The sequence below is a fragment of the Orcinus orca genome, chromosome 3, assembly GCF_937001465.1.
Source record: "Orcinus orca chromosome 3, mOrcOrc1.1, whole genome shotgun sequence".
NCBI classification, from domain to species: domain Eukaryota; kingdom Metazoa; phylum Chordata; class Mammalia; order Artiodactyla; family Delphinidae; genus Orcinus; species Orcinus orca.
Window position 1 is genome coordinate 38,354,492 of NC_064561.1, and position 16,428 is coordinate 38,370,919.

The following is a 16,428-nucleotide window of genomic DNA, read 5'->3' on the forward strand; positions in this document are numbered from 1 at the left end:
TAAAATAAGTGACTAGAAGAGAATCAGGTTTAAAGCTGTACTGTCTAATATGGTACTCACTAGGCACGTGTGACCACTTAAATTAACTGAAATAAAAAATTTAAAAATTCATTTTATCAGCTGTACTAGCTACATTTCAACTGCTCAACAGCCAGATGACTGTTAAAATGTGGCAGCCAATGGCCGGTGGCTACCATTACTGGACAGTGTAGATACAGAACACTCCCATCATTGCAAAAGGTTCCACTGGTAGCCCTGATCTAGAGAAATGTTCATATAAAAATTTGATATCTGTACCCCATAGAAATGATGTAGCAATCCAAACTCCCAATATCAGTACATGAATTCCTACCTCCTCTTCTTGTCAACATCAGATCAATGTTCTGATCTGAGAGATGAGACATGTTTTAATTTGCATTTAAAAATTATTAGTGAGGCTGAAAGTCTGCACATTTTGTGGCCATTTGTGTTTATTTTTGTTGTTGAATTATCTGAACTTTGTCTACTTTAAAAGAATCAAGCTTAAACATATCCTTTTCCCAATGACCCATAAAACCAAACCTTATGTGCAGCAAAGAGACATTTCTTCATCTGTTTCGCTGGTTTCCTAATATTAATTTCACAAAGATATTTATTAAAGCAGCATAAAAATAGCTAATACTACAATTGGGGTGAGTTACCCAGGTGTACACAGTTGTCAAAACTCACTGAGCGGGACTTCCCTGGTGGCATAGTGGTTAAGAATCCGCCTGCCAATGCAGAGGACATGAGTTCGAGCCCTGGTCTGGGAAGATCCCACATGCCACGGAGCAACTAAGTCCATGTGCCACAACTACTGAGCCTGCGCGCCTAGAACCCGTGCTCCGCAACAAGAGAAGCCTGCGCACCGCAACGAAGAGTAGCTCCCACTCACTGCAACTAGAGAAAGCCTGCACGCAGTCACAAAAGACCCAACGCAGCGCCACCGCGCAAAAAAAAAAAAACAAAAAACTCGCTGAGCTGTACACATCAGAGCTTAAACAATTTCACAACATGTAAATTATACCTTAATTTTTATAATGGGAATGGAGAGCAGAGTATGTAACATTTTGAGGCAAACCACTCAACTGTCAAACCGATGGCAATCCTCTATATCAGGGCAAAATATATTAAAGTATTAGAAAAGCATTGCTAACATTTTAACATAGAAGTTTTGTCAATGTTTCTAAAAAGCCTGCACCAGTGATGTGAAAGCTGAACCAAACACTCACTTTCTGGAAAATCATTGCCCTGATGTTACTGTACGGTACTTGATTTAATTTTCCGAGCCATTTCTGGTGAGGTCGTTCATGAACTGGGCTCATTTCTGCCCTTTATCCTTCTCTTCTGGTAGCACACACTAACACAAAAGCTAACATATGCATGTTAAAACCAACAGATTTGATCATGAAAAGTGCCTAAGGAAGGACACAGACAAGATGGTTTTCCTCACCTTCCACTACCTCCCCACTCCCATTCTTACACTGCACATTTACCATCTCAGTCCAGCACCAATCCATCATAACCTGTTCACTGAGTGAGCTCTTCAGAGGCATAAGCCACAAATCTCATTCACGTTCTTTGCGAACTCAGATATTACAGTAACTCTTCATGCGACCTTGCTTACGGGATCAGAAGGAAGGATATATGGAGGACACTAAGCCTCTCCTTCCCAAAGTGAAGGCTTGCTCAGTTACTAAGCCCAGGGCAAAGTAGCAGGAAAGTGTGCATTTTATTAGGACATCTGCTTTGTAGGAAGACAGCTGTTTTTGTTATTAAGTTCTACATATTTTGGCTTTGGAATCAAGGAGATCTGGGTTTGAGAATCAGTTCTGCTATTTATTAGATATGCGATTTCAGGCAAGTTACTGTACTACTCTAAGCTGTTCTCTTATAGGGATATTAACAGTATATGTCATAGGCATGTTGTGAAGATTAAAACACAAGTAACATTTTAAGCTCAGTGGCTGGCACATTTCTGGTGTTTAACAAATGACAGCTACCATCACACACAATTCTGTTCCTCAAGAACGAACTGTAAATGACACAGGTCCCAGTCACTGCTCTCTGTAGCCAAATCATCACCACCAGGAAATCCAGGCAGTCTTTTTGCTAACAATGGATTAGCATAAACAAGCAGCATACCATAATTCTATAAAGTCTGACCAAAAAAATAGCCATTAGGAATAGCCAATAGGAATTTCAGCAGCCAACCATAGATCATTAAAAGAACCTAAAAGGTATATATATATATATATATATATATATGTTAGAAACAATTACACAAGATGAACGTAAGAACTCAAAGTTCACAGGAAAAAAAGGAAATTTCTTTGCTATGCAGACACACTCGATGCTGCCCCACCATGCCACTGATTTATCTCAGATCCATCACTACTAAAACAATAAACATACAGATGGGCAAGTCACTCTTTACCACAAATGAAGCAGTCTATGATAGAGCATCAGTCACATTTATTCACTTTAAAAAGCAGTTTACATGACAGATCATGCACAATAAACAAAACACTTACCTTTTTCTCTTCATCCGGCATGTTTTTTTCCAGTTCCATTAGGTATTCTTCATCTAGTTCAGAGGAATTCACATCATTATCAGGTTTGTTCTCAACCTTGCCCACTCCTGGCTCTTCCTTCTCAAATGAGGCACTTGCATCATGAAAGCACTCCTCTTCTTCTTGGTCCTCCTGGGGATGGGCCTCAACATCGCTAAGCAGCTTGCTCTGGGAATGGTGATCTTTGGCATTAGACACTGGAGGGTCAACACGCTCTGCTTCCTGGAGCTCTGTTACTTTCAAACCATTGAACAGATCCTCTGGAACCCTATAGTTTTCTGACTTCTCCCCCATGCTGAATCAGTGAGGGAGGTGAAGCTGAAACTCTGGGAAAGAGAAAACATGTTAGGTAATGGTATCTATCTATCAAATCCTACCTATCACACCTAAACAAACTTCTGCATCAAAGCCCAAATCACACCCTAACTTCCTTTCACTGGAACTAATTCATTTATATATTCATATATAAAGGGTATCATACGCCCATAAATAATGCCAAATGTAATTTTAACTGATACCCTTTTCAGAACTTCTTATAAGCAACGAGACACCGATTTTAATGTGGTTCTTCCACTTTCCACTGCTCTCAGTTTGTCGGGGTAGCAAAAAATAGGCAGAAGCGAAAACAATGGCAAGAAAAATGAAGCGTCTCTAATTTTTATTCAGAACGAATAGCCAGATCGTAAATAAGGAACCACGGCCTGTCTTTCCAGCACCACCACACGAAGCTCAAAAATAAGTTTCTGGTGGAGCTAAAAATACAATCCGTGCCAAAAGAATAATCAACTTCCCCCACATGCGTGTGGTAGAGCCAACGCAGTTTATAGTGGGAGGCCCTGGCTCAGGTGGCCCTAATCAGCATTCCCGAGGGGGTCAGAATCAGCCACGAAAAGCGTGGCTCTCAACCCTGGCTGCACAACGTTAACACCTGAGACGCTTTAGCAAGTTCTGCTGCCCAGATCTTACATTCCACAGATTCTGATTTGTTGCTCTGGCGTGGAGCCAGGGCACCTGTATCTTTAAAAAGGCATCCCAGGTGATTCTCACGTGCAGCCAATTGAGAACCAGTGCTGTAGAAGCTGAGTCAGATCGTCAGCACCGCCGCCCCTCTGGTCGCAGTAAAATCACGCCAACGACCCTTGCGTTGCGACAAGAACCCGAATTCGCTCCAGCTCGTCCCAAGAAAACTTAAAACAGCACGATTTTATTACGGAGACTTTGCCTCCACAGCAACGTTTTGTTTCTCCCCGCTCCCAGGTCTAGTGGAAAAACACAGGGGTTTGAGGCCTCAGAGTTGTGGGGGCCTCAGGCCCCCATAGGGCCACCCTACCCTTCCTTCTCAAAGGTTCGTCCCGTAGCTGTGTCCCTCACCGCCAAGAAAAGAGACCTGTGGGGCTACTCACAGCTTCACAGCTCCTCTCGTCCTCACCTTCTTCGCCTCTGAGATCCTCTACTTCCGCTCAGTCAGATGCTCTTCCGTCGGCGCTGACCAATAGCGTCGCTATTGGCAAAGCATCCTGGGAAATGTAGTAAAACCTCAGGGTGACAGGGCGTTGCTGTCGCTGTGTGACGTCATTGTACGGGCTTAAATATGAGCGACGGTTACCGTCTTGGGTTACGGCAAGAGTCCGCGCTACTACGCACTGCAGGAAAAAAAGGAAAAGAGAAAGGCTGTTTCTATGATGTTCCTTTTACACCTCCGTTACGACCTCTTTCATGTCAGCTATGCTGTGTATAGTAGCATGAACCTTGTCCAGAAATAAAGTTTTCCCTCTTATGTTTCTCAAAGTGTGTCTTTCAAGGGGTCTACCGCTAGATAAAAACAGTGTTGACAATACTACTAAGTTGTTATCTCCTTTTTCCATACTCCTTCTTTCATGAACGTACAATGGATTTTTCTAAAGGTTATGTGTCCTGTGATAGTGCAATGAACTGAACGCAGAAGGAGTGATGAGACTCCAGATGTCTTCTATTAAGGCAGAGGTTAACAAAACTGTAAAACAATGCCACTCTTCTCACTATATATATTTTTTTGTTTTGGAAAACACAGTATCTATAAAAAGATTATTTATGTTGCATATAATGGGTGTATTGTTATCTTAATGGACAAATTAACATTAGAATGTTTTCATTTCTACTAGTAAATATTGATAGGTATAACTCACATAAACAAAAGCTTTTCGTGGTCCTCAATAGTATTCGAGAGTGTTAAGTGGTCCTGGAACCAGAAGTGAACTGTTGGCCTATACATTCATTCAAGAAATGTTTACTGAATGTTTATTAGACCCCAAGCATTGCCCACTAGGAATACAGAATTGAGATATCCCTTAAGGTAGCCAGACATGTTACCAGCAAGAACAGCAGGGTATTAGTTAGTTTTCTATAATTCACAGAATCTATTGCAGAGATAGCTGGGAGGGACTTTTTCCAGAAGGATATCAAATTTATTTCTTCAATTTATGTCTAAATGAGGTTACGCATACAGTTATATTTTTGTGTAAATCAAAAGCTTTAATATACTGAAAGTAAACATTAAAAATATATCAGAATTTTGGAAACCTTTTAATATTTCTTAATTTTCTAAATACAGCAAGAACTATAAAAAGGTAAGTGGTTTGGTCTTATGATCTTTAAGAAGTCCTGTTAATAAATTCTGGTGTGATAGAAAGGCTATAAATTTCAGAGCAAACTAAATAAGTATATAAGTTAAATAAATGCATTACAATGTCAGCTTCTTTACTAACTGTCCAACTTTGGACAATAATTCTAATAGCTAACCTTGATTGATTATGTGCTTATTAGGTGCTACATGCTGTGAAAAATGCTTTAGATGGATTATTTGATTATTTGATTTCTAATTCTGGCTCTGCCACTTGACTAGCTGTGTGACACTGGGACAAATTACTTAATGCTTCTAAGCTTAATATATAAATTTACCTCATACGTAAAAATTGGGATGGGTAACAATGGTTCCTCCCTCTTTAGTTTTTTGGCAGAAAGAAATGATATAATCTAGAAGACAAGGACCCACAGGACTTGGCACATAATATTTAATTAATGTGAGAGACAATAATAATATGTGACAGGGCTTGTGACAATAGCTGTGTACCGGAAACCTAATAAGAAACAGTCCCTGCCCTCCCCCATCCCAAGGAACGCACAGGCTAGTGGGGGAGGGGAAGGGGGGGATAAAGGCACTACTGAGCCTAAAGGAAGAAGCAATCCATTCTTTTCTTTTAACATCAAGAAGAACAAACATCCAGTTGGACCAATTTGGTAGATCTTCACTAATAAGATATTTGAGTTAGTCTGTTGAAAGAGGAATAATTCATTAAGAGGACAAAAACTGGAGAGGCTGAAGGACATCTTGAAAATATTAGGAGCATTCTGGGGAATGATAAGCAGTCGGATGTTGCTGAGGTAGAGAGCACAAAGCAAGAAACATTTTTAGAGATGCAAGCCCACCAGTCAATTCTGGGAACCATGGAGATTTTGTCTCTTTGTGCTTACAACCCCTCTGTAAAAGGAAAAGAAATGTTTTTCATCTAGAGGGCAGTTCTGTTATTTTCCCAGCGCAAAGACCATGTCTGTCTTGTTTACAGTTGTAAGGGGTCAGTGAACATCCTGTTATCACATGGGTGAATGAACCTCTTTCAGGAATTTATGGCCAAAACACTGAGTAACTCAGTGCTCTGATGGGTTGCGTAAGAAGATTTTGAGACTTCTGGAACTTCCTTATACCACCGTTGTAAGAATTAAACACAGAAAGTGAAGGGCTTAAGATAGAAAAAAATACTTTAATATTAATAGCACTTAGCGTGGCAAGTGCCCAATAAATATTTGCTGTTATTGTAATCATTATTATTAACGAAGGTATTATAGTATTACCACTATTATGACCAATTACTAATAGTAATTTAATTATTACTTGTGTTACTAATGATAACCAATAATATTATTAATAGTGATAATATGTGTGAAGTTTTCATTTACACCCCCCCAGACAAGGGACTGAGCACCTGTTTGTTGAAAGAATGGAAGCTGAACATGGATGAATAAATAATGAATGAATGAATGCTAGGCAGCATACTAGACCCTGTGGTGGGTACAGCAATAAATCTGGAGAGTAGTAAAATAATCATTTACTCTTTGCTTTTCTCCCTGGGGGGGAGCAGCTGGGTGGTTTCTTAGTGGCACATGCCCATCTCTCAATCATAAGGAGTTGCCCACTTGGTCTGGGCCAGCTAGCTCTGGGCTGGGAGCAGAGCAGGGACTAGGAAGGGGGTAAGCAAGTCTCAGCAATGGGTAGAAGTGATGGAAGATATTAGAGAAGGAGTCTTATACTCAAGGGTGCTCCTCTGGGTCACTGGTATGGCAACGGGATTGTTGCCCAGTATGGTGGTTAAGAGTGTAAGTTCTAGTGTCAGACTGCCTGGGTTTGAATCCCTGCTCTGCCTCTTAGCAGCTGTGTGATATAATTTTGGACAAGTCACTAAACCTTAATACCTACCTCGGAAAGTTTCATGAAGCTTAAATGGGATAACGAACCTAAAACACGTTGTACAGACCCCAGCTCAAACTTTAACTGTATTTTAAATTAAAGCAATTTATTTTAATTGCTTTGTGGAGAATCTGCAGGCAGAGATGGAAATCACTCCTGCCTCTCCCAGTGACTTATTATGTACACACTGTACTAAAACTTTAGGAGGCTCTGTGCATCTATGCTCCCTGGAGCTAGAGATTTAAGTCTATGCTACACTGATTCAGTCCTTTTTGTGCTCAATGTGAATATATTAATACCACAAGGCTACTGAGCCCAGCTTTGGGGACAAAGCTTTACACTCTGGTATCCTCTAAGTCCTGGGCTCCTTCTCCCAGAGTTGGGGTGCTTGAATTTGCTAAAGCAGGGTCCAATATCCAGGAATAGTCAGGGATGTATATAAAAATATATAATTAACAGGTAGATCCTGTATTCTTATAGTGTTTCCAAGGGATGCTATGGCTTTTTTTTTTCCAGTTCTAATTTTCAAATTGAGATTTCTTGATAGGAGACATAATCAAGAGTTAACATCCTGTGCATTTAAATTTCTAGATTTCTGTTTCCCTGTGATCAGCATGTCCAATAGTAATAGATGTGAGACATGTATGTGTAACAGAGAAGAACAAACCTGACCCCATGTTAGATCTATTCCTTTAGCTCTAACCCTTGTGCTCTGTCGCCTGTGCTTAGTCATGCTGGCTCTGTACCTTTGTAAAAGAATGTTGCCTATAGCCTGCGATAGACCAGACAGCTCGTTCTCAAGGCTCTGACCTTTAAAGGTATAACACTTTCCCATTAAAAAGTTGCAGAACAGAGGATAACATTTGGCTTGTTGGAGGTTTATAGGAACATTGTGACCACATCTATGTGGACAGCTGCAAGAATAAAGGATTTCTGGCATAAGAAGTTTGCAACAACTAGCCACACCCCCTCCCCTTTTAGTATGAAAGAAGCCTGAATTCTAACTCAGGTAAGATGGTTCTTTGAGACAGTAGTCCACCATCTTCTCGGTCTGCTGGGTTTCTGAATAAAGTCACTATTCCTTGCCCCTCGTCTCTCGATTTATTGGCCTGTCGTGTGGTGAGCAGTACAGGCTTGGATTCGGTAATGTATGCAATTTTTAAAGTTCTAGCAGGGTGCTTCCTTGGTGGTGCAGTGGTTAAGAATCTGCCTGCTAATGCAGGGGACACGGGTTCAAGCCCTGGTCCGGGAAGATCCCACGTGCTGCATAGCAAGTAAGCCTGCGAGCAACAACTACTGAGCCCACGTGCCACAACTACTGAAGCCTGCATGCCTAGAGCCTGTGCTCCACAACTGGAGAAGCCATGGCAATGAGAAGCCCGCGCACTGCAACGAAGAGTAGCCCCCACTCACCACAACTAGAGAAAAGCCCGCGCACAGCAACGGAGAGCCAACGCAGCCAAAATAAATTAATTAATTAATTTAAAAAAAAACCTTGAATCAGGTGTGTCAGGGGGTGTGCGCATTATTTTACATTTGTAATTGTAGGTAATCCTTACAACAACCCTGGCCTCCCTACTTTAACCCTTTCTTCCTATGATCCCATCACCATGCAGTAGTAACCAGACTGATCTTTTAAACACACGAGTCCTGTTCAAGTCTTAACCATTTTCACTGGCTTCTCAGTCTGATTAGAATAAAATCTAAAATTCCTTGTCATGACCCATAAGGCCCATGTAAGCTGATCTCTACCTACCTCTCTGACCTCATCTTGTACCACTGTCCCTCTTGGGTGCTGACTACTCTCTTCCTTCCTAAAACACAATATTTTCCCCATCTCAAGACCTTTCTGTTCCACTTTCCCTCTGCCTGATGCCATTAACAGCTCTTCCCATGGTTTGCTCATTCTCATTCTGCAGGTCTTGCCTAAATATCACTTAAGTAGCTCACTCTATTACATCACCCGGTCTCCTTCATACCATTTATCACATCTGTAACAATCTTGAGTATTTATTTACTTGATTATAATAACTCCTTCTACTAGACTGTAAGAGCCGCAAGGATTGAGCTCTTGTCTGTCTTCTTTGCTGTGAAATCCACACAGCCCAGCACAATGCCTGCTGCACAATAGAAACTCAAATATTGTATAAATGGATGACATTGATAGGTATGATTATTACAAATGATAAGACTGAGGCTCAGAGAGGTTAAAAGTTTTCCCCAAGGTCACACAGCTAGTCGAACAGAACAAGGACATAAAGCTGGGTCTAACCACAAAGTCTGTGCTTTTCTAAAGAACAAAAGGGGTGGGCAGATATAGTCACCTTAACTGTTAAAGGAGAAGTGGCTTTGAAGGTGATTTATATCTATAAAAAATATGGATATATACTTGGCAGGAAAACTCAGCAGTTTTTCATTGTCAAGCTAATGGCTCAGAGCCTGGTTAAAGATGAGGCCTTTAATGCTGGTAATGGATGGATGAAGGTACCATATAAAATGGAGTCTGACAGTCTTGGAGGGAGTCATGCAGAAGACTGCCAAGGCAAGCATCCTGCACCCACTTGCCCTACTGCCCAACCCCCCTCTGCCCTCAATCTCGGTCCTTTGGATCAAGAAAGGGAATTCGTGCCCCAACCACAAATGGAATGACTGAGCTAGGACATTTTTTTCCCCTGGGACTCATCCGCTGGACCAAACAATTTATTCTGAGTTAGGACACATACTTCCAACCCTCACTTTACTATATTAAATGTCAATGCCCATTTTAAAGCATAAAGCATTGTGTTCAGGATGTATAAACCTTTGCAAGTTCAGGCAGCAGGCCAATTTTGGTCCAGCAGGTGTCAAGGACGGGAGTCAGAGGGAAGAAGGGATTGTTTGCTGAGTGCCAACTGGTTGTCAGGCACTGTGCTGAACATTTTCATCTGTCATTCCCCTCACTGAATCCTCCCAGGCTCCCATTTAAAGGGGGAGGAAATTTTTTCACTCTAGAAAGGAGACTGGTTTCTTTGTCATCCTTTGTTCAGGTCAAAGCAGAGCCAGTGGATATTGGGGGAGCTAAATAACCTACAAATTCCACAGCAATAAGCTCTGTCCCAGGTTTCAGATCTCAGCTTGGAGGTCCCCTCTCTGGGGGCTCACATTTTAAAGAGGATGCCTCTAACCACACCCCACCACTCCAGTGATTCTCTTTCACAGGGCTCCATTTCATGAATCATGGCACGTTAAAAAATTATTTTCAATTATTTTACTTACTTCTTGTCTTTTCTGCTACAGATAAAGCATAGCAGTTTTAGAGCAAGAGTTGGCTAACTTTTCCTGGAAAGGGACAGGTAGTAAATATTTTAGGGCCTGTGGGCCATGTGGTCTCTGCTGCAACTACTAGACTGCTATTATCACCTGAAAGCTGCCAAAGACACCATGTAAATGAATGAGAACATGTGTGTTCCAATAAAACTTTATTTACAAAAGCAGACATTGGGCTGGACTTGATCAGTGACTGTAGTTTGCCAATCGCTGTTTTAGAGCACGGATTGTGGCATCAGACTGGCTGAGACTGAATCCCAGCTCAGCCCCCGCCTAGTCCTGTAAACTTGGACAAGCTCCTTAACTTTAATAAACTCCCCATTCCTTATCTATAATGTAACATGAGGTAACAGTATTTTCCTTCTAGGGTGATTGGGAAGCATAAATGAATTAACATAAGTAAAATACTAGAACAGAGCCTGTCTCTTAAAATTTTTAATGTTAATGACATTAGTCTTAAGTGTCAGGAAGGCAAAGTCCACATCAGTTGTGCTTGGCACAGTGCCTTGCAAAATGTAAGCAGTCAAGGAACACTCGTAAACAAATGAATGAGTAAATGAATGAATGAATGAATGATCTCTCACTAGGATCATAAGAAAACCAGGGTTTATTCTCTGTTTTTATTTATATATATATATATATATATATAAGTAGGCTTTTCTTTTTCGTTTTTAGTAGCATAAAAATTTCCCCTAATCCTAACTTTTAGTTGGGTTCTTCTCTATGAGGCTCAGACACCAGAATCAGACTGACATTTTCTCAAAGCCAGAAAAAAAGAGCAGCTTCCATTGTGCAAACCAGACATCCTCTGTGACAAAAACATCCCAAAGTATTTCCCTGAATCCTTGGGGAAACCAATCAAAATACCAGCTTGTTTAGGAACCATCTTCCTTGGCCAAGCTGACTACCTCCCAATATCCTGTGTCTTTGAGTTTAAGACTGTGAAAGCACTAAGTAACACCCCAAACATAATTTGAGGTCATTTCTAAAATATGATTTAGCAAGTTAAGATATTTGTAGATATTTACTTTGCTATTTAAAACATTAATTATGGGGGCTTCCCTGGTGGCGCAGTGGTTGAGAGTCCACCTGCTGATGCAGCAGGGGACACAGGTTCGTGCCCCGGTCCGGGAAGATCCCACATGCCGTGGAGCGGCTTGGCCCGTGAGCCATGGTCGCTGAGCCTGCGCGTCCGGAGCCTGTGCTCCGCAGCGGGAGAGGCCACAACAGTGAGAGGCCCGCGTACCGCAAACAAAAAAACATTAATTATGGTCACCTCAGCAGATTTCTTGGATGAATAAATATTTGATAAATATTCACAGGTATTTTAAAGGCACAGATTATGAAACAAACCAACTTTCTCAATTTTCCTGTCATTTGTCCAATTATCCCTGTATTTAGAGATTACAGAGGAAATGACTGGCTGATCTATGATTTTTTCTTTTAACCATGGTACATTGGCTTAAGTTTTTCAGAGCCTAAGGTATGGAGTTATATGACCCATTGGAGAAATCTCATTTTATCTCCTTGTGTTCATAAGTAGTTCCATCCGAGTGCATTTAAGGTGCAATTTCCCCTTTATTATTGAATTTTATACTAGTTCAATCCCACTCTGGCACTAGGAAAATATATGGCTGTCTCAGGACACTTGTCTAGAAGTGATAGAAAAACACCAGCATCTCTAGGAAATAGGTCTAAGGTTGGATAATTTAATAACCCTTATCATTTACTTAGTACTTCAGAAGTTGACTGTGCATAATTGAAAAGGCACAAGCTCTGCATCTGTGTGTGCTCACGTGCAGATTTCTCTGGTTCTCCTAGCAGTTCTTAATTAGATAAGGCAAGTATTATTCTCATTTTACAGAAGAGAAAACTAAGGAAATGGAGAGCTGAAGGGTCTTGTTCAGGATGACCGTGATAGCTAGTGGCATAGTTTCATTTACAGCCAGAGGGACAAAGAGAGCTCATATTTCAGAAGCTTTGTCTCATTTGTTCCATGTACTCCTTGGTAGTCTGCTGAAGGCTATGGACCCCTTCTTAGAAAATGTTTTTAAAGGCATAAAGCAAAATACACAGGATTATGAAGAAAATAAATTATTTTGAAATATAGTTACTAAAATATGAGAAAAAATTTGTAAGGTAGATCTACATAAATGTATGTCTCTTTATTAACACATTAAATATGGCAGGTCTAATAACTACCATAATTTTGAGGTAGTGATAAACATAAATGATAACTTAACATGTCTGAAACAACTATAATATGCAACTATAATATGCTCTAAAATATCTGTGATTTCTTTTGGTGAAAAAGTCACAGATTCTCCTAATATTACTGTGGTCCGTTGCCTACAGTCATAATAGAAGGAAATGCTAAATTTCAAGTAGAGGTTAGGGAAAATAGGAATGAAATAGTTTTCCCCATCCAAATTCACAACCCTTCTCCCTGAATTTTATCCATGGTCCCGACAAGGTTCTGTAGACCTTAAGTTAAGAACTCCTTCTCTAGTCTAGTCCTTCATAAAGCAGATGAGACAAGGTTCTGTCCCGACAAGGTTCCCGACAAGGTTCTGTAGACCTTAAGTTAAGAACTCCTTCTCTAGTCTAGTCCTTCATAAAGCAGATGAGAAAACTGGGGGCCAGAGAGAGAAAGCGATTATTTAGGATTGCTTAGCTATGTAATAGCAGGGATAAAACTAGAACCCAGAGCTTCCCTGGTGGCGCAGTGGTTGAGAGTCCGCCTGCCGATGCAGGGGACACGAGTTCGTATCCCGGTCCGGGAAGATCCCACATGCCTCGGAGCGGCTGGGCCCGTGAGCCATGGCTGCTGAGCCCGCGCGTCCGGAGCCTGTGCTCCACAACAGGAGAGGCCACAACAGTGAGAGGCCCGCGTACCACAAAAAAAAAAAAAAAAAAACTAGAACCCAGGGGTTGAAAAGGCCTTCCTTACGGGGCTATTATGAAGAGTAAATACAATAATATATGTAAATGCTGGCACAATATCAGGCACACACAGCCATCTTGCAAAAAACATGGCCACGTGATGCAGTGGAAGCACACAGAGATGGGACTTTCTGGAAATCTCCTTAGATAAAAGGGGGACAGAGTCAGCTGTATGTGCCTTTTGCCCGTGTCCCTTTCCTTTTCCTGCCTGGAAGAGAGATATTGCGTCCACATTAGAAGGACAGTACAGGCAAATGTTAGAAGGGACACGGGGCTCTCCTCATGGTATGGAGTGGCCGCATTAACCCTGGGTCACCTACCCCCAGACTTCTCACACGACAGAAAAAAATCTGACTTGCTCAAGCCACTGCTACTTGTGTTCTGTTACGTGCAGCCAACTCCCTCACTGACACACAGCTCTTGCTGGCTGGGTGGCTGACTGTCTCTGAGCTTCTCACTTTGTAAGCGCAACACCAAGGTTTTCTGGTGAGGATCAGACGATGCGTAGAACTTAACGCAGTGCCTGGCCCAATTTCAAGTGCAGAGTTAAAGGCAGCTGTTGCTACTATTTCTGTTTCAGTGTCTCGCAGTTCAGTGCTCTTTCTTCCGTATTGGCTCACAGCTTCAAAACCACACTCACCATTCCCATCTACCCCCCACCTACCCCCAGCACCCCTCTCCCCTCCCTCTGGTACACATGCCTCGAATTCAGCCTTGATTAAATGCTTATCATGTCTCACAGAAAGGAACAGTTTATGAAAATGCTGACAGAGGCAGAACACCTAATAATTAGTGGCTAACAACCACAGACATGGAAGCAGTTAGGAAGTTTATATAAATTCAGGGGATGAAAGCAACTTCTCATTTATTCCTCAGATTTCTTGCACAAGCCCTTGAGATGTTATTTCTGCCAGCAATGCTGACTTCACAGGAAGAATGTGGGATGAGAAGTGAGTGGTTGTAGGGGGCTGTGAATACCCCTTCCACCCCGCTCCAAACACCCCTTCAACCCCGCTCCTGTGGCCACTCTGCTGGACCTTTACCATCAGAGCTGGGGCCCTACGGGTGGTACTCTTGGCCTATGGTCTTGTCAACAGGACGGCGCTATTTCCCCACCTGGTCCTTTCCTTCCTTGGACATCCCTTTCCCCAGCACTGATGGATTGGGGACCACTTGGGATGCTAATGCCTTCCAAACTAGGCTTCCCGAGCCATGGGGCCTAGAAGCGAGGCACACGGCTTTCTACACTCAGGGCTGCCTGGGCCTCTGTAAGTGTACTGGGCAGGCTAAAATTTGGCACCCCTTCCAATTAATATCCTCTTATCATCATCTGTTAAAATAATATCACTAAAAAAATTCAGGTAGGAGGAAAAAAATGCCCGTAGAAGAAATAAGACTAAATTGGAATCCCAGCACCACTCCCCAGAAGTGATATTAGCAACAGTTTGCTGCGTATCCTTCCAGAAAATTTTCATACACTGTAATGGACTGAATTGTTTCCCCCCTAATTCATATATTAAAACCCTAACTCCCAATGTGACTATATTTGGAGATAGAGTCTATAAGGAGGTAATAAAGGTTAAATGAGATCATAATGGTAGGGTCCTACTCCAATAAGACTGATGACCTTATAAGCAGAGGGAGAGACACCAGGGATGCGTAGGCCAGAGAAAAGGCCATGTCAGGACATGGTGAGAAGGCAGTCATCTGTAAGCCATGGAGAGAGGCGTTGGAGAAACCTACGTTGCCAACACCTTGAGCTTAGACTTCCAGCCTCTGGAACTGTGAGAAAATAAGTTTCTGTTATTTAAGCCACCCAGACTGTGGTATGTTGTTATGGCCGCCTGGGGTGACTAATACTCTGACTTCATTATGTAAGTATATGGGCAGGACAATTTATCAAAATATTTCATTGTGCTTAAACTCTCTATTTCTTCCTTCCCCCTCTTACTAAGGAGGCAGTCGGCATTTGCAATTCCTTAGCTCAGGGGTGGCTGAAGTGTCTTCCTCCTTAAGAGGTTTTCTTTACTTCCATTCCCAGGAGTACTATACATGTTTGCCAACATTCTCTCCAAAAGTATATTGTCAAACTTTGCCCTTCAGATTTTGTTTAGTGGGGATGAGGATGAACAGATTTTCTACAAATACAAATGCATAGGGAATTCCCTGGCAGTCCAATGGTTAGGACTGCACTGCCACTGCAGGAGGCATGAGTTCAATCCCTGGTCAGGGAACTAAGATCCCGCAAGCCACGCGGTACAGCCAAAAAAAAAAAAAACCAAACCACAACACATAGAAATAGATTAACCACCCAGTAGGGCCTATTAATGTTCTAAGAAAAAAATCCAGGGGAGCATCTCTTATTGTTCCATGTACTTATTCTCTTGTTAACTCTCTTTTGTGATTTTTCTGAATCAGACAACTTTTGGGGAGGTAGGTTAAAGGGTACAAAATTAAGATTATTTAACAAATTATCCAGTCCTCATAAACAGGTCCATTATTTAGTTTCAAAGTTTCACCTCTGGTGAGGTGCCCACTGATTTTGTGAGGCTAACTTCAATTATTTTCAGCATACTTTAGTTCTACCCCACCTGCATGGTTCAAATGAATTAATCACTCTTTACCACCAGGCACTTAGGAAGAAAACAAATTAATTATTTTCTGGTGTGGACAAAAAGGAACAGCAAGAAGCAACGTCAACTGTCTACCTTCCACTCCTCTTTCGCCTGACTTCAGGGCAGAAGACACCCACAGATTGAGACCTATTTTCTAGGTGGAGGTCTCCTACCGAAAGTTTAACACTCCTTCTGGATCAGAGCGTAGAACTTGGGTCTCCCCCTCCTGTGTCTGGGAGTCCCAGGACAGGGCTGCTTGTGAGGCCATGTGCTGATGGATACATACAAACAGTCCCGGGGTTCAACAAGCACCCCTCCCATGCCTGACCTTCCAGTCTTGTCCCTTAGCTTCCTACCACTCATCTCTCCCAAGTTTGTAAACAGGACTTTTCTACTCTAGGAGCTGAGTTCAGTTAAGGGGGCTCTTCTTTTGTCTGGGTTCTGCTGGGGAGTTGTACAAAGTTATATCTTG

General features: G+C 41.9%; 1 protein-coding gene across 2 annotated transcripts in view; it reads right to left on the minus strand.

The window, feature by feature from the left end:
- TTC1 (tetratricopeptide repeat domain 1) overlaps positions 1-16,428 on the minus strand; it is a 75,091-nt gene that overhangs the window by 50,959 nt on the left and 7,704 nt on the right. Inside the window, exons 2-3 of one of the 2 annotated variants that reach the window (XM_049708489.1) lie at positions 4,021-4,234; positions 2,553-2,917 (exon numbers count right to left, since the gene is read on the minus strand). In XM_049708489.1, the coding sequence (XP_049564446.1) occupies positions 2,553-2,885 (333 nt within the window). In that variant the 5' untranslated portion in view covers positions 2,886-2,917; positions 4,021-4,234. Of the gene's footprint in view, positions 1-2,552; positions 2,918-3,994; positions 4,235-16,428 lie in introns of both variants that reach the window. The other variant, XM_049708488.1, reaches the window with a different exon arrangement.